The 21799-nt window shown below is 43.0% G+C and overlaps 1 protein-coding gene across 2 annotated transcripts in view; it reads right to left on the bottom strand.

Annotated features, from left to right (window-relative positions):
• The window catches only part of CHST11 (carbohydrate sulfotransferase 11), a 181245-nt gene that overhangs the window by 134489 nt on the left and 24957 nt on the right, over positions 1-21799 (bottom strand). The window contains exon 1 of one of the 2 annotated variants that reach the window (XM_042050486.1): positions 21704-21793. The exons of the other annotated variant lie outside the window; for it this stretch is intronic. Within the exon in view, the coding sequence (XP_041906420.1) occupies positions 21704-21782 (79 nt within the window). The 5' untranslated portion in view covers positions 21783-21793. Of the gene's footprint in view, positions 1-21703; positions 21794-21799 lie in introns of those variants that run through there. 2 annotated transcript variants of the gene reach the window in all.

Below are 21799 nucleotides of genomic sequence, written 5' to 3'. Positions count from 1 at the left end.
GTATATGAGGTGGGGTATTTTGGGACTCTACTCTGAAAGGAGGCACCTCTCTCAGTGCAAACAATACATGCAAGTTTTGAATAAAGTGAAGAACCCACTTGGTTTGAGCTATGGCTAAGTACTTGATTTCTGCAAACAATTCCCTGCCACTAACTGAAAACTGGACACAAAGCCAGGTGACCTCCCACCCCACTCAATACACCAGCAACTTGCAGGTATGCAACTCAAATTCCTTCTTTGTTTCCTGCCATCCAATGGAATAGATGAGTTGGAAACTGTTAGGGAAGTAATTAATAATTAACTAAGGGGAGGGGAAAAAAGTCACCTCTTTTGTTATGCTTCACTAAATTCTGGTCTTTATTCAAATACTGCTCAATTAATTATTTTTTAAGATCAGTGTTTAAACCCCTTTCACATACTACTATCAGGGCACTGATTCACCTACACATCTGACATCTATTTACCAAGAGATATACAGCAGATCTGAAAGAATGAACCTTTGCTTGACAAACAGGGCATTCCCTCAAGCATTCATTCATTTTAATGGTGTGTGCTTCACACTGAAATTCAGCCTTGAAGATGTTAATTATTACTGGTGTTTCACTGCCCTTCTGGTGTTCTACAGCAAACCCTGATGAAATCTGCCATGTGCTTTATTATAGACTGCAAAGCCTACCACGAGCAGGGTTGACTTTGGGGGTTTTTTTTAACCATTCAGTGCTTTCAGGGTGCATACCTGGCTGACACACCTGTGAACTCACTTTGCTCTTCACCTACACAACTTTATCTCAGCCACTTAATTTGCTCAGCTCACACAGCCACAGGTTGTGCTTTTCACCACAAGTCTCCAAAGGTTCTGTGGTGAACAGGCTTTTTACCACGTAGCTTTTTCCTGTGATAGGAGACATTACAGGCTGTAGATCCCACACTGTGTTGATACATTTGTCAATCGAGCGCAGATATTGCCAAATTACATCCAAATTTTTTTTTTAAAAAAAATCACATAATAGAACCTTAAGGGATAAAAAGGATGACTTAAAATTTATCACTGTGATCACATACCCAAGAACAGAGGTGGAGAAAGAACAGAAGTGAAAATTCCCAAATATAACAAGGACAACATGAATTAAGCTTGCAGCCCATTAGCACTAACCAGTATTCAAATGACCTCCTAAACTTCATTGCATAAAGCATGAGATGCAGCAGGAAAAGCACAGCATGTTGGAAAAGCATGTTTATAAAGGGAACACCCTCAGTTGCCAACTGATGCTTCATACCCATTGTCACAAATTAGATTAAAACCCTGCATGCCCTCAGCCAACATAAAGCACATGCCAAATCTATTTTGGTGTTGTTCCCTTATATTAGATATAGAATTCACATAAAAATTCACTGATAAAATTAACATGGACTGCATTCTAGTTCTTCATCTCAACATCACCCAGTACCATTTATTTCACATCAAATTAGAAAAGGTTCCAAGTTCCTTAGCAACAAACTCAACCAAATATACATGGTGGCACTGCATAGAAGTGTAAAATGTATTGATACAGGCAAATGTCTCCAGCATGAGGCCCTCACCCAGTAATCCTGGGAGTATTCAGCACTTTAAACCACTATTTTTACAGCCTCCTGGGCCTATCATCAGATAGTGCTGAGAACGTTCAGACACCAGAACAAATGCTACTCTACTAGTGCACGCACAACTTCTTTCCCATCTGCAACAAAACATACAGGAGGCATCTTGCACTTAGGTGGTTGTCTTACAGAGAACTTCCAAATTCAGGTTTGCATGCTTTCTTCAGATATTGAATTCAAATTAGGTCTCACTGTGCTCACAGATTTCCTACTCTGTAGAGATCCTAATACAACCACAGCCATACCAGGCAGCACAACTTAGAAGCAAAGGATGCAAATAAGTGAGAAGTGCTCAGCATGGACCAGGATGACTCAGTAGGTGATCTTTAATATATATGTATATATAACTAGATAAGTAAACAGCAGTCCCTGGAGAGGAAGACTGGTTGTCACCCCAGAAGGGCAGATTTTGACTTAAATAAATCATACACATGAGCAGTCTAAGAATTCATTAGCATTTTGTAAATATTTTACATATTAAATTCTTGGAATTCTCAGAAGATGGGTCAAGTTTCAATCTCAGTATCTCAGCTATGGAATCTGAAAAGTGTTATCAAATCAGGCTAATGACACTAAGTGGGAAAGCAGAAGGCAGAGCTCAGAACTGAGCTGCCAGGCACTTTGAACTTTCCTGTGGAGAACTGGCAATTTCAGATGCTGTAGGTCAGCCAGCTGATAGTGATCCTATAAAACCACGCTATAAAAAAAATTATTGTAGCTCGGTGACAAAATCATGAGAAACTTTTCTTTTAGTTTCTTCTTAAATAGTTTTTCACAATTTTACACACACACAAAGAGCTTTTAAGTTTTTTTCTTCTCTCATTTTGCTGAATTTCTCTAACACAAAGTAGCTATGAAAGCAAGAAACAAACTGTTCATTAAGGACAGCAATTAAAGGTGCTGGAAGGAGAGGGCATAACCACCAGGATATAAAGTCATTTTGGCTGACTCCCTTGGCCAAGCAGAACAGCTTCACAAGGCAGAGGGGACACCAATCCCCACAGCTCAGTGCCATGGGCTCCTTTCTGAAAAATGGGGACTCGCAAAGTTTATTTTCTCTGCTTCACTGGGAGCCATCTGAGGGACACAATTTCATCTCAATTGGGTAAAGCAGACAGAACTCACAGTTTCATCTTCCTTAAGTTTCAACTTCTTTGAAAATTTTGCAGCAGGAGATTGGAAAAGGGAAAGGAAGGAATAGGTCACTGAAAAGTTGACTAAAGACAGAAAAAGGTCAGTTAAAATAATTTTTAATGGAACACTAACAAAGGAAGTCAGATGGGAGTGCTGCAGTGTTCTATACAGGGAAATAGTCCAGTGATTAAATAAAACAAAACACCACAGCCAAAGGATTTGACTTGCTGTGAAGTCATGCCTGATCAAAAATGTTTAATTAAGACTCTGGGGCTTGTTCAAAGCCACCAGAGACAGTTTGCAACAAAATAAAGGTTTCGTAGAATCACCGAAAACTATGTTGTTAGGAGCATGTTGGAGGTCAGAGAGCTTACACTGAGCTTGAAATAAAAAAGTTAAATAAAAATAAAAGAAAAAACCTTTCTCATCTCATTTGTGTCCACATCACAGAGCATTCCCAGGAAGCCTTCGCTTGACAGCAGACCCTAAAGCAGCTTAGACTGACACAGATCCGCTTGGCTTTCAGTGCTCTCCGTGCCCGAGGGAGATGTAGAGGTGACCTACAACAGAACATTTTCAGCACCCAGTCCACATTCAAAGCTTCAAAAGTTCTTCGTAAAAAAAATAGGAAATCTTGGATTTATGGAATTCCATCATTTCATCCTTGCCGAGAATGCTTCCAAAACACAGGAGCGATCATAAAATTTAGACCACTAATGAAGAGAAAACGCTTTCTGAGCTCTTTGGATCCTGCCAAAAAAGACACAGCCGTTATTGCCAAATGTTGCACTCTTTGCAATTTCTAAACAGACATGCCTCTTCCCCTGTACCAATCTTTAACTGGCTCTGTTACAGTCCACTCCAGACTGACTTACTGGAAAGGGAAAATAGAAGGAAGAAACTTATTAGAGACGACAGTAAATCTGCTTCTTGCTGAAACTCATCCAGCTCTGATGGAGCCAAGGTAGAGCCACCCTGTCAGCTCACCGAGAGGTTCATTTGGCTGCGACTGGGCACGGTGTCACCTACCCCAACCTCGCTGCCTGTTGGCACCTGCACCTCCCCAGCAGCTCTCATACCACACTGACCTCCTGGCCCAAGGCATCACACTCCCTAAAAACTACCTGGGACACACACTTGCACACACACCCCTCCAAAAAACATGATTCTGATGAACCGCCTGATCAAACAGGCACGTGCCAGAGATGCCACAGCAGTGGGGTGGGAGCAGACTGACCAGGGCAAAGACAACTGTGTGCAGGTGACACACATCAGGTGACATACAGAAAACTAATGTAAGAAATACAGAAAGGGCTCAAGCAAATGAACAGATTCCCCCTTCAAATGTGCATACAATTGTTTTAGCCTCGATTCTTTTCACAGCATTTCTCTACGCTCTCCACCTGTGACCTCCTGGCAGTCCCATGCTGTTCATCCTCACCTCCCAGCTGTCACACTGTAGTACCTCACACAGGTGAGGAAAGGCAGGAAGATGATTCTATGGGATGAATGTTTCCTGCACTTCAGCTATGCCAATGACTTGATTTTGAAAGCTGTGTCTGTAAGGGTGATTTAAAGGTGCAACTTGCAGCTACAGGCATGTCTGTAGGCACGTTTCTGAAAACATTCTCTGGATTGGCTTTTCATCACTCTGTTAGCCATAAACACATTAGTTCTACACAACGATGCAGCAGCAGCTACAAGTGACTATCTCCCACCAAAGCTGCTGTCCTCTGAAGGCTACCAAACCCTGCCCAGCCTCTCTCCCTGAGGGAGGGCAGCACACCCCTACTCACAAATGCTACAACTTCAAACACAGGTAAAGCCATTGCCTTCAAACATCCATCTTTTAACTCCATAGCAATGATTCTCTTTTGCCAGAATTCTCTGTGCCACTTGCACTTTTTTATTTTTACTGAGGTCTCTTCTTATAATGCTTACAAGTACACAGTTTTATCTTCATCTTCAATAAGTCTTTTAAGCCTCGAAGACTGAAGATTTTCAGTACAATGGTGAATTTTTCGCTTCAAGTTACAGTATGCAACAAAACCCCACTTTAAAACATGATGCCTCAGTCTGACACTCAAGCTTGAAACAAAGTGATATTTAGGCTTTGATCCTCAATCCCAACTCACAAGCCACCTTTGGAAACAGATCCAAAGTTATCAAGGACCAATCTCTGAATCAAACATGACTCAAATTGTCAGTCTTGCAATTAAGATCTCCTTTGCAGAGATTAACATGGTATAAATTGACATAAATTTAAATTCTCCTTCCTCAAATCTAAATTTTTACAGCCAGATCACTTGACAAACTTTCCATTTACAGTTTGGCTTCACTACAAGTCCAAGCTCAAGACTGAGCTCTTTGATACCATGAAATCTGTCTCTTTCAGACTAACATAAATCAGGAAATTTTTTTTTTGCTGACAATATATGAAGATAAAACAAGATTCATTTGTTTTTCACATCAGTGATGTATCTGTTTTCTCTGCTAGCCTCCCTTCAAGGAGATCTGGCAACCCCCGTAGCCTGCACTTACTTCCAGCACTGTAACAGTCCCTGGCAAAGCCAAGCATCACAACTCCTTATGCCATTGCAGTTCTACAGCAACGCTGGGAAGACCAAAATAAAAATACCAAACAAATTCACTGTCAGTCTTGCTAGAAAAGTCCTAACTCTCCTACAGCTTCTAAAAATTCTTGGCCATCCTGTCAACTAATTACTTGTCCTTCCCAGTCCTGTGCACAGGAGGAAATATCTTCCTCCTTCAGAGGTATTGCCCCTGAATAACATTTCAGGAAAAGGAAAAGCAGTCAAGTACAAGACAGAAATTACAGCTAAGAATAACTTCTGGTAAAACACAAACCCTAACAATATTAATCAATAATGCTTCATAAAATGCAACCCTTAGCTGTAGAAAGGGGCATACTAAATTGCTCACAAGAAAAGATTAATATATTCCTGTCATAATTGAATTGAGTGACACATGATTGAGAATTAGGGGAACTTGTCCTTACTACTGAAGATAAGCTGCTCTCACTGTTACCTCCCAATTTAATTTGAAGTACGTGTTAGCACTGATAACCCAGCCCTAAGGTGGTGACTGTCAGAATGAAAAGCACTGCAACACTGCAAAAGAATATTCATTTGCAATTAACTAGGATGCATGGCAAAAGGATAAAAATGTACATTAATAATTAAAATTTTACTTATCAGTTGATTATTCCAATACAAACTGCAGAATCCATTGCTAGTTAGGTTGACACTTCTTAGTTGAACCCACATATGTTTCTTCTGCTCACTCCTTCAGAAGTACAATTCTCTCCCTCCAAACGAACCTTCTGCAGAGCAAAGAGCAAGAAGCCCCAGTGTGCAGCTGCTCCCTTTTTCCATACTTACAAAAAATGCTTCTCTTGCCTTAACACCAAGCTGCAGGCAGTGGCTCAGCACACTTCCTATGTGCACCCAGAGGTTCCAGTGGTGTTCTTTGTTTCATGAAAGCATTTCTTTTAATGATATTAAGTTCAGTAATCTCTTTTTAATTACACTGAAATTCTGACTCAAAAAACCCTACCTGGTGACATATTTCTCCTCAGTACTCATGCCCACTAATGGGAGTATTTGAAAATCCCACATTTTTAAAGCAAGATCTAAAAATTCAATTAGACATGTGCTTTGATCAGGTTTTACCTGCTTCACCACCAGTTCCAGCTCGAGAGGCACACCAACATGAACTGTAAGGAATGGCCCAGCATGGAGTAGCATGATGTAGTTTGCATGCCAGCACCACCAGAGCGAGACAAAAGGGCTAGCAGGCAGAAGAAGAGGAAGCAACAAAGCCATGACCTTCAGTGTTCTTGCATGTCACCAGCTAACTCTGCCAGGGATCACACACTTGGAACGCAGTCCTGCCCTCTGTGCACACGTGCCAGGCTATGTGTATCCATTTAGCAGAAAATAACTGGTTTTCCTTTGAATAAATATTCCTGATGAAATAGATTCCCCTAGCAGGGATTGTTTCTCCTAGGTAATGCCTTTCCTTTCTGCCCTGAAAGTATCCTCTCATTTAGCATCCAAAACTGGGAAACTCTAAGAGTCAAGGTTTACTGTAACCCATTACACAAAACATGAAACCCTTACAACCATGGTGATGGAACAACTGGCACAGCAAATTCTTCTCACTGCATACCACTTGTCTCTGGGCTCCTCTGCAGCACAAGGCCATCTGTGAGGGCTGCCAGAAGAACTTCTGAAGAAGTTGGTTAGTAGATCATAAAAATGAGCTAGCAAGCCTACTCCCAGGACCCTGAGAGCACCAAGAGATCTCAACTCCCCTGACCAACCTCCCTAGAGTTGCACCTGTCACCAGGACCATCTCTTCCTTGCCAGCTTGCTTGGCCTTGTTCCACTGACATTGTCCAAAGACATGATCATTCAGTAGTAAGCCTGGAGCTTACTAGGTTGAACTCCCAGGTCCTCCAACCACTTCCTGAAGTTATGGGTATATGCTAGGAAGGAGGTTAGTTTTACTGATTTGGTCAGTTTACTGCAACCTGGTCTCCAAGCATAGCAGATGACCCACAGCTCATCCCAACACAGATGTCATGAGAGCACACACAGAGGCAGCTCAGCCCAGTGCCCTACAAAGCAGGACACTGCCTGTTCCAGGAAGGACGCCACATGACCAACTTCCCAAGCACAAGCTCACGGTGTTGGTGTAAGGCATTTCAAGATACACAGTGAAGGACACAAGTGGGAAGCTATGGACAACCTGTGCTTGGCTTACCATGCTGCAGACACAGGTGTACATATCCTTACTCCAGCAGTAATGAGAAGAGGAGTGTTCTCTCCACCCATACCTTGGAGCTCCCATGAAGCCTGTATCTGACACAAACCCATTTCAAAGCAACCACAGAAGTGAGGTGGTAATTGGGGTCATAGACAAGCTCACACTTGACTTTGAATAAATCTGTCAGAATTATCAGTTTTGGTAGCCAGCAATTGTTTTCAGCAGTAATTTGCTTTTCTGTTGTGCTGGTGATACCCCCTACCTATGCTGAACTGCACAGGTTCAGAGAAGCTCTATTACACACATCACTGTTGCCACTGCATGTCAGGCCCATCAGACTCCTGCCCTCAAGTTCTGGTTTGCACTGTGTCTGCCACAGGACCCACTACTCCAGCTGAGCCACAGAGATGGAGTGTGCCCTGGCACTGCAGAAGAGCAAGAACAGATAAAAGCAAGGCAGGAGCCGACCCCTCTTTCCTGACAGCCAATTGCTATGGTCCACTCAAATAGGAACTCATCTTTGCACTCTCTGTTCTGGATCAACACCCTTCACAAGAAGTCCCAGTCACACTTTAGCCATGAGTGCAGAAACACAAATGTGGGGTTCTCAGATCAGCTTCATTTCCAGCACAACCCCCTTGCAGCTGCCTCACTTGCATATGAGACAGTGAGATGCATTTGGGGCATAAGTGCTCAACTTGCAACTTTGACCTCTCAACCTTGAGTTGTACTCAGAGATTACTGGCAGACTGGGAAGACAAAGCTTCCCTGCTTCCTGGGGTCAACCTCTTCTCCCTAAGGACCAACTTATAACAGACAAAGAAAGAAGCAATTAAATAAAATCCGAGTCTTATTCCCTGAACTTGACAACATTTTCGTGTGTTAGAAAACTGCAAACCCATTTGCCAAAGGGCACAGGAACAGATGGGAACTGAAAGGGCTATTACATAAATTAAGCATGTAAACACTGGGTGTCTGCTCAAAACCCAGCTCCTGTAATTTCCATGTATGCAGGATTTGATGTGGCCATAGCACCATTGCCACATGCCCTCACTTGAGGAAGATAGGTGCACATTTTTTCAGTTTGCTACATAACTATGGTGTGCTTAAAAGTGCCTACAAACATGACAGAACCCTGCTATTTCCAGCAAGGAAGTTAAACGTGAAAAAAAGACTCCACATGTATTTTTAGGCTAGAACTGAAATTTTAAAGTAGTCCCTTTCCTGAACATTTGAACAGATGTAGTGCGCAAGCAATCTACTACCAGCCACAACTTGTGACAGAGCAACATTTTTCATAATTCAATGCAAAATTAATCTGACAGATGAGCAAGAAGCAAATAAACACCAGAACTTCAGACACAGATATATATTTTTACTATGCTTGTTTGACTATGAGGGGGACACAGAAACTTACAGGTCAGCAGGGGAGAAAAAAGGCAGGAAGAAAAGCATTCCTAGATGCCTTTCAGTTAAGACAAGAAGTCCATCTCTTCGAAATGCCTCACTGCAACTCTTAGTCCTGTGCACTTGTGGGAAACAGTCACACACATTCAGCAAGATAGATGGGAAATGTTTTATGTTTCCAAGACTGAGGTAAAAATACCCTTTCAAATATGTGAAGTAGCTTCCATTTCTCCACCTTGCACTGCATGAAGCATTTCTTCCAATGCCCCAGTCCTTCACAAGAACTGAAAAAGATGCTAGATTTAAATCTGAGGCGGCTCTGAGCAAACACATGCATGAAATGCTGTATCAAGGTTTTCTTTTTCAAGGAATGAACAGCAATGTCCCACAGCCACCACAGAAAGCATGGAGGTCTAATAAAAGGGAAGGATCTGAGAGAGCATCAGCCAGCAGATGCAGCCCCTCACAGAGATAGCTGATGATACCTTCCCAACTTTGACTTTAAAACTGCAGTAAGAGAAGAATGAGCAAAGTGCAGGGACAATGTACTTTACAGAGAGGCAATATTTTAATAAACATGGGTGCATGAATAAAAACCCAGGATGCCTCATGCACATCAGCCTTAGTCAACATGTAAAAGCTTTGCTGACAGAGCAAGACCATAGAAAGGATATGATTTCATTGTATGTGCTCTTTTTTTGTCATCCTTGTTTTAGTAAACTTAGATTTGCTGGCAAAACCTCTAGCAGACCTGGACACAGAGGTAAAAGAAAATGAAAAGGGAAGAGGCAGGCCTTTTTTCCTACCTATACTGATCCAGTAAAACTTTCACTGGCAAAAGCTGTCCAAGCACAACACTGTCTAGTTCCACGAAGCAACACTGTGCTCCTGGACAATGTCTCCATCCCAAGTGGTGGAAGCACCAAAGATGATGCTTCCTCCATAGCGAACTTCCCTGTACTCAGCTTGGGAAGGGGAGCATTTTGCTGCTCGCTTCCAAGCTCTGTTTCTGCAACCTGCCTCCAAGCTGGGCATGCAATGCTGAAGCACGAGAAGCCACCAAGCAGAATAACTTCCCAAGAGCTAGTGAGGACCTTTGATGTTTTCCCTTCAAGTATGCCTTCAACGTCTGATCAAGAAAAGCAAGGCCACTCAACATTTGTTAGGGCATACACAGGGAAGATTTACACTTTAGAAACCCAAACATAAAGACAAAACAATGAAGAATTAGAAACAAGAACCATTTATGCCTGTGCTCTGTAGTACAACCAGAGCACATCTGTAACCTAGCATCAAAACTCAGATGCCCTGGGGCACAACCCAGTTTCCCTAGCTGTAGAGTGAAAAAGAATGTATGGACATACTTTGTGGACCATTTTTAAGCCTTCTGATTAAATGAAGTATTACTGCCCCAGAAGAAGATTTGGACCCAAATTCCCAAAGATTTCCAGAAACACTGCTCCTAACTTGCTCCCAGTGAAAGCTTTCAACTGCAACAGACAGCAGGAAAGCACAGACTCACCATTAACCAATATACAACACACATGACGTGACAGTGTGATTCCAGGCTCCCAAAATGCTGAAAAATTACACCAGGCATAAACCATTCTGGCAAGGTAAGAGTGGCTGAGGTACAAGCTGATGACAAGAGATCCCCTCACAGCTGGAAAGGGAGCATGAAGTAAATCTCTTGGTCACATCCCAATGAATGCAGAAACAAGCAAAAGGTCTGAAGAGTACAAAAAAAAACCCTAAAATGAAGGGGGGAAAAGCCTCTGTAAAGACTGGCAGTGGGAAAAAACCCAGCTAGTTTGGACATACAAGAATTATGGCCTGTTTCCCTTGGTGCCCAAGCACACTGAGGGGAATGAGACGCATTTCTAGCTGCACAAAGAGTTCTCACAGTAATGTGTTACCACACTGGCTGTAGCATTCTGGAGATGGATGAGGTTGTAAGTCACTGACATTATACTGATGTATGGACTTCATGCATTACTAATCATTCAGACACAATAGCCCCGTGTATATTTTTGTTTTGCAAACTCTCCTGGCATCGTCTGCAAAAATCCTCCTTTCTCTACTCTGGAAGATTTTAAGAAAAAGTGCTCAGGAAACAGGAACAGAACAGAGAAAGACTCACCAGAAACACTGATGAGTTCTGGGTGGGAGGAAAGAGAAAAGGGGAAAAAAAATAAACAAAACACCAAAAATCACAAGCTAGCTCAAGACAGCCAAATATGAAGACAATTTTAATTAAACCACGTCTGTCTTATATCATCTATTTCAGCTAATTTAGTATCTCATAAGAGTTTTATCTCAAAATAGTTAATAGCTCCAGAAGCCCCAACTTTTTCTCATTTTTTTCTTTAATGCAATTACATTTTTGCTGTTGCACCAGAAATATTAATAGCCTTTTCTGCATGAGACAGAGCAGCTCTACAGCAGGACAAGAACGCTTCGATCCTATTGATGATCTGCATGCTGATAGTTACATATAGCTTGTCTGTCAATGTAATTTCTACTGAAACTATTGAAAATAGGCAGCACCCCTCTCAATACTTCAAGCATGTATCTCTACAGGAAAAAAAAATTTCCATTCACTTGACTGTAGAAAGGACAAATAAGTGGTGTTGGATAATAATAAGGACAAGCAGTGCTGTTGTTCTACTGTATATTGCTCTGTAGGAAAACACAGAGGGACTAATTCTGCTCTTTGTTACAGCACCTTTGATCCAGAATTGATCTAACCTAGTCAATGGAACTGACCCAGATTTACAGGGCAGAAACAGTCCAGGGCTTCACGCAAGCCTGCAATCCTATATTTCTACCTCCAAGGGGAACGTGTGCCTTTTGTGTAATCCAAAATCTTCTGCTCCAGCACAGTAGACCTGACCCAGTACTCACTGAAATCAACTGAAAAGCAACCACTGTCTCATCCAGTCCATCACGCAGACCTCGTGCCGTCCACCCATCAGAAAATTCAAACCACTCAGTGTACTCCTTTAATGAAAAAAGTAGTAAAATCTTATGGCTTGCCCAAAACAAAACCCCAAACCCAACAGCCTAGCAGGGAGCCATGTTCACCCTATCTGAGCTTCCCTAACCTTGCCACAAAGGACAAGCAAGACTTGTGAAGAGAAGGAATGTGGAGAGGCAGAGATCATCTGGCACAGCCCACAGGATTGCCAGTGCCATGGTGGCAGGAATTCTGCACAACGTCCAGCTGACTGATCCTGTAACAATTGATGAAACCAGGGAGTGGGACACAGCAATGCCTGGGAGGCTGAGTGCAGGTGTCCACAGTCACCCTTGCAGTCCATCATTCTCTGGTGTATTGCCCCACTTGATTAGCAATTACTTCAACTTCATAATTATGTGCACGCATACACGTGCTTAATTCTAAAGATAAAATGCTTATCACCATCTGGAAACTCAAATGTATTCTAGAAGTTAATCAAGACCAAAATACATAATCAAGACAGGCTTTATCAGTTTTGTATTTATGACCCCAACTGACACATTTGATTAATCACCAAGTGTTTAAAAAGCATTAATGCCCTCCTCCTCAGTTACTATAAATTCCCTTCTCCCACTTCCAACACAGGCTGTAAAAATACAGATTACTAGAAGGACATATTCGGCTCCTGGTACCCACCAGCGTGGGTGCAGAGTGTGCTATTCCGTGTCAGGTCACTTCAGATAATACAGACATTTTTGTTCTGCCTGCATACCAATCAGCTTTAAAGCACTATAATGCAAATAGTCTTTAAAAGGATTTTAACTACCTAAAGCTCTTTGTTTTAAGACAAGGTATTACAGTTAAGATCATCTGTGAGATCCAATTACAGTCACCTTATTAATTATATGTCTACCTTCCCTAATTCAAAAATCCCTACAAGCTATCCATTTTAAAGTTTTTGATTCCTTTATGCAAACATTTATCAGTCAAAAAAGCATGAAAATCTCTGGCTACTATGTCATTTATGGCATGAATTCAGAAGGCATTACTTCAAGGGTCCTGAAGGCCACCTTTTTACCATCTACAAAATTTGTCTTGAATGTCCATGTCTTAAAAACGAATAAAAGTGGGGGGAAAAAAAGAATCCCACAGTTCTCTGCTTTTTACAGAGTACAGTGTGTTCGAGAAGGGGATTGAAACCCAACAAAGCCTTTTATTCCTTGTGGATTTTATATGTGGACTCTGCAATTAAAATCTATAGTCTCCTACCACTCAGCCAAATAAGATAAAAAGACACAATCTTTTGATATTAAGATGACTAAGGAGGGCATCTTTTAGCCTGAGACAATGCTCAAAGCAGCAGCAGCAGTTCCTTTGCAGATTAAGCATGGCTGAGGATGAGATGCTGCTCTTTCACCTCCGGGAGAAGAGAGACGAGGGGGGGCCTGATCCTGCAAAACCACACATCGATCACTTTACTCACATCCTTGAAACCAAGGCTACCTCTCGCTGCCAAACGAAGAGCAGACAACGTTTACAGGATGTGAGCATTTCACACCTGTTTTTGCACAGTGCAGTCCACCTACCTCCATGACATTTGCTGGATAGAGTTACCATCTCCCAAATCCCCAGAATCACAGTGCTGTGAGAAATTCTGCTCGATTGCATTGTTTGTATTTTCCATTTCCCCCAGCACCTTCTTTTACATTTTTTCATAGGAGTGTGAAGCCATCGCAGTGGTGATTGATAGTAACGGAGCAAAGTCATCCTTCAGTGTCTACAGCCTGGCACAAACAAGATGAAGGCTACCTTGAAGAGGTACTCTTACTGTTTAAACTGATACACTGATAAATTATAAAAATCCTTGCTCTTCTACAGCCTAGACAGAATTCATAAAATCATTCCTCTCTCAACCTGGGTGTTTCCAAATGTGTAAATTGAGGAACAATAACAGAAATGAGAAACCACACTTACTGCTCATTTCAATTAGTAAAATAACAAAGGCACCTATGTGGGGCCCTTGGCACTTCTGGGATTTCTTTTAATATCAAAGAACTTCATACTCCTTACAGCAGCCTTTTTAGGAGAAAAGGGTTTGCACTTCAGAAGTCAATGCATTTGGATTACCTGGGCCACCAACTACAGATTTTGTAGGGGGTGGGAAGATGGGGGAGTGCATGTGCACATTCACACACATTTGTGTGCATAGCCCTCTTTTTTTTCCAGTCAGCATTTTATAAGTGCTCATACTCAGCTTTTTAATCCACAGATTCAAATTTGTCAGGGGAAAAGACATGAAATACTAAGTTTCCAAATCTAGCCTCGATGTCAGTCACTGTGTTCTAATGAACATTTTCCTTCAAATGTTCCACTGGCAGCCATCTAATTTTATTTATTTTAAATAGCATCCCCTTCTGACGCTTGTAACCCAATGTTAATGCCTCATTCAGGACCTCATCTCTAACGTGTAAAATTAATATGGCCAAAAGGAAAGCTGTCATCTGCTTCCATCGCCAACACTGGGCACAGTGTAAAAAGCAACCAAAAAAAGCATTACTATTTTAACATAATTTTTTTTTAAATTGATATTTAAATATTAAATGCATAAGACAGCAAAATTTCTTTATACAGGAAGCCTCTCTTGACACACATGGACACAAAACTTCCTTGCTGCAAATTAACAAATGCTTGTGCTGCACCTACTTATACCATGTTGTTATCCAAAGTCCTGTTAGCATATCACAGAAATTAGTCCTGTCATCCACCCTGGCTCTCTGAGGCTTGCTGCCACAGAGCTTTTCAATCTCCAAGTTCCTAGAGTGGAACCAGTAAAACACACCAGCTCCCACAGACACAACTGCAGTTCCCATGTTCTGTCTGAGGGGCTCCCCACCAGCCTGCAGGGATTGAACTGGACATCACAGAAAGGGCAGAGCAGAGGACACACACTGCCACAGGATAGTCAGCACCCTCCATTCCCTTATTCCTTACAGATAAGTGCTCATTACCTGTGTACAGGTTGCTTTCCATTAGGTGTAATTCCTAGTGATGCTACAGGTGGTGTGACAGCCCAAGAGGACAGTGGGGAGGGAGCTGAAATCTAAGACGGGCCATTCATGTGGAAACCTACAATTTCAGTTTCACAGAAGGGAATGGATCTACTCCAGACAATTTCCCCAACAGCTAACTCCTTGTGAAGGAGCATGTGGAGAGGGCAAGAAAACAAACCACATTCATTGATCAGCATTAAACGAAAAGTGAGGGATGACAACGTTACACAAGTGAAGTGACCCAGAGTCCAAATGTATATGTGGGAAAAATTTTGATTTATCCATGAAACCTTAGTTTCAGGGGCCAAACAATTACATGAAAGGGGGAACACACTGCATCCTCTGCTGATTACATTCACAAAATTGAAATCCAAGAAAATCCCTGTGTCTGGAGGCATTAACCAGAGATAATTAGGAACTTAATTCTTTCACTGGTTCGCAGCAGTCTCTGGTGGTCTCATCTTCTAGTCAAGAGCACAAGGCTTGTGCCAGAAACACCACTCTGTCACATGCAAGCATTCTGCCCATAACAAAAGGATGCTATCTATAACCTGGATACTGAAACACAAATAATGAGGAATTAACTGAACCCAGTTGGAATTGTGACTGTAAGGACAAATACCTCGTCCACAAAGATCCTGCATGAATGGGCTACACAGGGAATAGAAACATTCAAAAAAACACAAACATGCTTTGAAATGTTATCCTTATGAGATAGTAGGTGGCTGCTGAATCTAAGAAACCCACCACAGACACCTCTTCATCTTTATCCTGGACACACCAGGTCTACACAAGCACATCATTCCTGAACTTAATTTCATTCCTTTAATGTGGAGGGCAAAACTCCTTCTCCTTTCATTGATTTCAACTGGGCCCTTCATCCATGCATCTATGCTTCACTTTATGTATGTTGACACTTAGACAAGTCACATACAGGACTCAAACGTTTGCTTTGGATGGCACAAACAATCAGAAAGAAAAACCATCAGATTCAAATCATTGTGTCCCCCATCCCAGTCCTTAGCTCCCTCAGGATCAACTTAGAGTTGATACATAATACATATGCATCAGCCCAAAAGGCTTGAGAGGAAAAAAACTGCTGGAATGACATTCACACAAGGACGACTGCAGCAGCTTTGTCAGGCAGGATTTGATATAGTACATCTGGCAACAGAGTCAAACAAAACACAGTAGTGCTGGCTTTGGAAAAAGTAACATGAATCTAATTTCTTCCAATTGTCTGAACCACTTTTAGAGTTAATTACATGGTATGGCACAAGATAAACTACTTGTCACTTATGAAACATAATGGAAACAATTTCAGAATCCAGAAACATGGTCATATTTCTGAATATGAAATAAAATTGAGATACTAGTTGCACCTGATCAATTACATAAATTTGTTCATAAAAAGCCCTGGGCGCTTCAGCTCTATATGCTATTTTGCTAAGTTCAAAACAAAGTTTCCATGCACACTGACTTTATCTTTGGAAAAGTTACTTTAGCTAAGTCATGACACTTTTACATCTGTGAATAGAGTGTCAGTGCTCTGAAAGTTAGCACATACTTTCCCAATATTGATACACAGTAAAAAAAAAAAAAAAGCTTATTAAAACCTACACGGTAGAAAAGGTAATTGTGGAGTAATAAGTATCCTGATCAGTTAAAATGTAATAAGACATGACTGCGACAGTAATTACCCAGGTAATTTTCGCTCGAACACATTCAGAGACAGATTTTTAAATTCAACAAGCACTTGTTGCAAAAAGCTACACTCACTTGTACTGCAACAGAAAAAGTTGCTCTTCTAATAAGATTAATATTCACTAACCAGGAGGATTTTCACAAGATACAAAAAGCAGTTACACTCTCAACTTAAAGCCATTCCAGACTAGCAGTCCCTTTGAGAAGAGTGACCAGAGTAAGTTTGCTCACACTGGTGACAGTCCCATGGAAATCTATGAAAAGCTTATAGGGACACCAGCAAGTAGATCCAGCACACGGCGGGGTTTCTGGGGGATGGATTTCCTTGCATGCAAAATGAGGGCCAGTTTCTTGTGGCTGTCAAATGAACTCCATTTCTCCATATCCCAAACAGAATAATTTAAAATCAGTATACAGGGTCCATCAAAGGAATGCCACACACCAAACTGCCTTGCAGATCTAATTCTCCTTTGTAAACAAGGGAGAAAGCAAGGATCAACTGCAAGATGGGAGACTGCTGCATTGATTTTCAAACAGAATCTTCCATCAAAACCAATGGTGAGCTTGTCTTCAGACATACGGAAAAAATCTCATGCAGTCTGAGTTGCTCTGATATTTGAGCAAAGGCAGACATCAGCTATCAGTCAGAGTGCTGCATATGTAACTGAGATGATCATGGACAGGAGGCAAGTCTGACCTGTGAGATCTAACCTTTGTTAGCATCCACAGGAGAACAGTACAAGTTTAAAGCAGGACATGAAAAATGGAGCAAAAAAATGTGGGTGGGAAGGGAATCAGCTTTAGAATAAGTTAGTTTCATAAACCTGTCTGAGGTAAGATAAAGACAGCATTAATTATTCTGCCTTTGTGAGGAATTTTACATCTTAAGGGATCCTAGCACACCGCCAGTGTGACCCCCAGCCCGGCAGAGCAGCTCCTGCCTGCACTGGGTGACTCACAGTACCCCCGCTTGCTGCAACTGGGAAGCCTACAGAACAAAGCAAACACATCTGTGAAAGTGTAGGCAGGCTAAAGACTAGTGAGCAAATGATTTCACAGGAAAAACAGCAGATAAAACTATGATGGGCTGTCATCTAAAACCCCAACACTGACCTATTTCACGCAGACAGCAGTTCCAGGAGCATGGAGCAATAATCAGCTTGCACTCAGTTATCTAGATAGCACATGGCATGAGAGCGAAGGGGAAAAATATTTCAAGCAAAAGAGACAGGGAAAATCAGCTGTAGATTGCCGTATCTTCAGCTATAGCAACACTGCAGCATATTTTTTCAGAAAAGGCTAGACAGGAGACAGGAAAACACACCAAAGTCCCCACTACCATTTCTTCCCTCAGGAACAAGCATAGCCCCAGATAAGCCAGAACAGCCAGGATCATCTCCAAAGTTTTCTTTACAGTGGTCATGAGCAATGGAGAGCAGCACCATTCACCTTCCCTCACCAACAACTGGTTGGGAAACCTAATTTGGGAGGGTGGGCTCCCAGCTCATAGGCAATCTCTGACAAAACTCAGACAATGCAAAGGTGCAATAACCAAACAGCACGTGTACAGCTGGCTTCCCAACAAAGAATGGGTACACAGCCAAAAAAGGGAAAAAACAGTAAAAACCACCTGATTTCCTTCCAATATAAATGTGCTGGTATTTGGGATACAGCACAAGGGGCAGACATTATACTCTTTTGTAAAGACAAAACTAAGCTCATCTTCCCAGCTTTAGGCATAGAGTGTGTTTGTGTTGTTTGGGTTCTTTCTTGTCTGTTTTTAAAAAAGGCTTCTGTTAACTATGTAATTTTCTTATTTTTTAACCCAAAGGAAAAAAAAAGCCATCAGCAGAAATTTGTGTCTCACACTTCTAACAAGAGTTCCATATTCAGGTCTCCTAAAATGGAAAATCTCCATCTAACAGATAAACATTTATCTTAACCCAGAGGGGGTTGGACTCATCACTGGTGGCCTTCTAGCATCTTTCACCTTCACTTTCTCACGCCTAAAACTGATGAGAAAGCTTTGTAAGCAGCCTTCTGAAATTCACCAAGAGAGCTCTGGGGCTCAGGAAACTGACAGTAAGGAGCTGACACTTCTTGGTGAGGGCTTATCTGAAAACCTTATTTTCTCTCCCAAAGGTTTGGGTGGGAATTTTCTATCTAATTCTGATGACAAAGTGCCTCTGCTAGAGAATATAGTAAGCTACCAACAACATATTGGCAAGCCAGAGATGAGAGAGAGCTCCCTCCTGCAGCCATCCGAAGACATGCTTCAGTGGAGACCAGCTAGAATTTTAAACGCCCTCCAACAACAAAAAGGACATTAATTGAGATTTTGAAAGCTCTTAGTACCTCCAGTCCTGACATACACTCTGCCCAGGGTCTGGCTCCACTGAATTCTGACACACAAGAAGGGTTATTATCTTACAATAAAGACTTAATTCCCAAAAATGATCTGCTACTGGATGTACACCACACTGACAGCTCTACCACCTCCCTCTCTCCTGATCCTTCAAGAACTCTACATTCATCTATCATTTGCACTACCAGGATGGTAACACATACATTGGCATAACAGATATTGGGAGAGCAGCTCTCCAAGCCGTACAAACCATGTGTAACCCAAACAGGGACACTCTGTGCGGGACTACAGTAGGGCTTGAGAGCTTCCCAGCAGTTTCCACTATGGAAACAGCCCAAAAAAAAAAAAAAAAAAAAAAAAGCCAAATCAGTTATGATCAAAAAGACACAATAAAGGTTGTGATCTATTTGTGATCTATTTATTTCCAGATCTACTCCATTTACACTAACAACCTAAATATGTGTCACACAGAAAACGGGTGCGCATTATCCTCCCGGTGATTTCACAGCATCGCATTCTCTCCTTGGAGTTTATGCGAAATCCTTTGAACTGTACTAAAATCTCAGCCTATTTATAGCCTCACAATACAATGAATATAAAGCCATAATCTCCAACAGTTAACTATAGAGCATATTGAGAATTCTTAAAAGGTGATTTTTCTACATTCAAAAATTCACAGAAGAATATTTAGCCTAATCTCTCACCTACTGCATGCTGAGTTTGTGTTCCAGCAGTATAATTCATCTGAAACAAAGGGAAATAAAAAGTCTTGGCCAAATTTTCTGAATATGTCTATTATCTGTGGAACTCCACCAATTAAAATATCACACTTCTACTAAACTGGTGAAGCTATGTTACAACCCATAATTCTGCATGATGTCGTGAAGACCAGAAGTAAAGCCTTCTCCAGGTCTGCTAAGGACCGAGTACTCCTCGTGAAACCAGTAAGCATGGGGCAGACACAGCAGGAAAGAAAAAAATTATGCTATTTTTTCCAAGAAGTTGGCAGGTATTAACACAGATGGGCACCATACAAGAACACATTCATCAAGCAAATTATACCAACTCTGGAAGAGCAGGCAGCTGATACAAAAACACCAAACAGGACTTGGCTTCACCACAGAGCAGCAGATCTACTGACTCCTAATTCTATCAGTGCACCAAGCCTCTACGATTTGATGAAAAACTTTCCAGCAACTTTAAGGAAAAATCATTTCTCATAGAATGATTTAGGTTGGAAAAGACCTCTAAGACTGAGTCCAACCACTAGTGCAGCACTGCCAAGTCCACCACTAAACTACATCTCTAAGTGCCACATACACATATGGCAACTACGGTAGCCACAAATAGGGAAAGAGTCAATCTGAACACATCCTTTCTCTTTTTACTAGACTGCAATTCCCTTATCACCTACAGATATATGCCTGTAGCGAGGATACTTGAGAGCTGGCAGTAGACAATAACAGGTACGGCTGGGAAGACTCGCCTGCTGAGGAGTACGGCCAGTCTGCCAGCTGCAGCTGTTGGCCTACTAAGAGGTACCACTCCCTCTCACTAGCCTCGCTCCTCTGCTCAGCTGTCAGATCCCTCCAAAAAGACACTGCAAGTGCAATTTCCACGTCATTTCTCAGGCAGAAAGGGGAAAAAGTGAGACAGACAGACAGACCAAAATGATTTTTTTTTTATTTTTGCCATGCTTGACACATTTTGCCAAGCTGTGCAAAACATTCACGATGGGTCTGTGCACACAGCTGACACCGCATGAAGTTTCCACAGCCCAATCCCACCTTTGTGTGAATCAGAAGCTATCTACGTGGGACTTCCCTGGGAGCCAGCATCTGCTGCCCCCGGTACAGCTCCATCCCTAGGATGAGGGAAACGGTAAAACTGAAGTCGCATTAGGTATACCCGGGAGTGTGGATCCGAGGTGACCCATGCACCCCTGCACGGCGCTCCGCAGCCTGCGTCCCTGCGGACACCCGTGCCCAGCCAGCGGCTCCACCCGGAGCCCCTTGGCCGCCCGAACACCGGGACAAGGCAGGACCGGGCAGCAGCGCCGCGGGCAGGGATGGCCCGGGCTGGGCAGTGGCCCCCGCGCTCCGGACAACTCGGGCGAGCCGGCGCGGAGCTGTCGGGGCGGTGGTGGATGCCCTTGCTCGGCCGCGGTGTCCCTGACACGTCCGAAAACGAAAAGCTGGGAAGACGAAGGCCCGCGACCCCAGATGGGAGACGGCACCTGGGGTCCCGCTCCCGGCGGGGGGGACCCGCGGGGTCCGGGCAGGTCCCGGCGCCGCTCTGCCACGGCGCCCTCGCCAGCCGCTGTCGCCTTCCGTCCCCCTTCACCAAAGGCACGATATAAAGCGGAAAATAACAAAATTCTTAAATAAACCAACTTTCCTCCTTCCCGCGGGAAGTTTTCTGCGGGGGGCAAGGCGACCTTCCCGCACCCGCCGCGCCCGCCGCCGCCGAGCCCCGCGCCTGCCGCAGCGGCGCCGGGAGCCGAGAGCCGCGGCCGGCGGCAGCCAGCGAGGGCTCTCGGGGCGCCCGCCACCTGCGCCGGCGGGGAGCGGGGCGGGCGCTGCGCTCCGCGGGGCCGGTGGTGCCGGTGATGCCGGTGCGGTTGTGGTGCCGGTGCCCTACCTGGGTGCAACATACTTTGGAAATAGAAGATGACGAGGATGAAGGAGCCCACGGAAGTGACCAGGACCATCCTGCACACCCGGTTCATCCTCATTACTTCCAGCACCGCCG

This window comes from Corvus kubaryi, unplaced genomic scaffold (genome assembly GCF_017639235.1).
Source record: "Corvus kubaryi isolate FWS band 111438036 unplaced genomic scaffold, C.kubaryi_AGA036_p1.0 74, whole genome shotgun sequence".
Lineage (NCBI taxonomy): Eukaryota > Metazoa > Chordata > Aves > Passeriformes > Corvidae > Corvus > Corvus kubaryi.
Note: the sequence above shows the minus strand (reverse complement) of the source record. Positions and strands in the feature narration are given on the sequence as shown.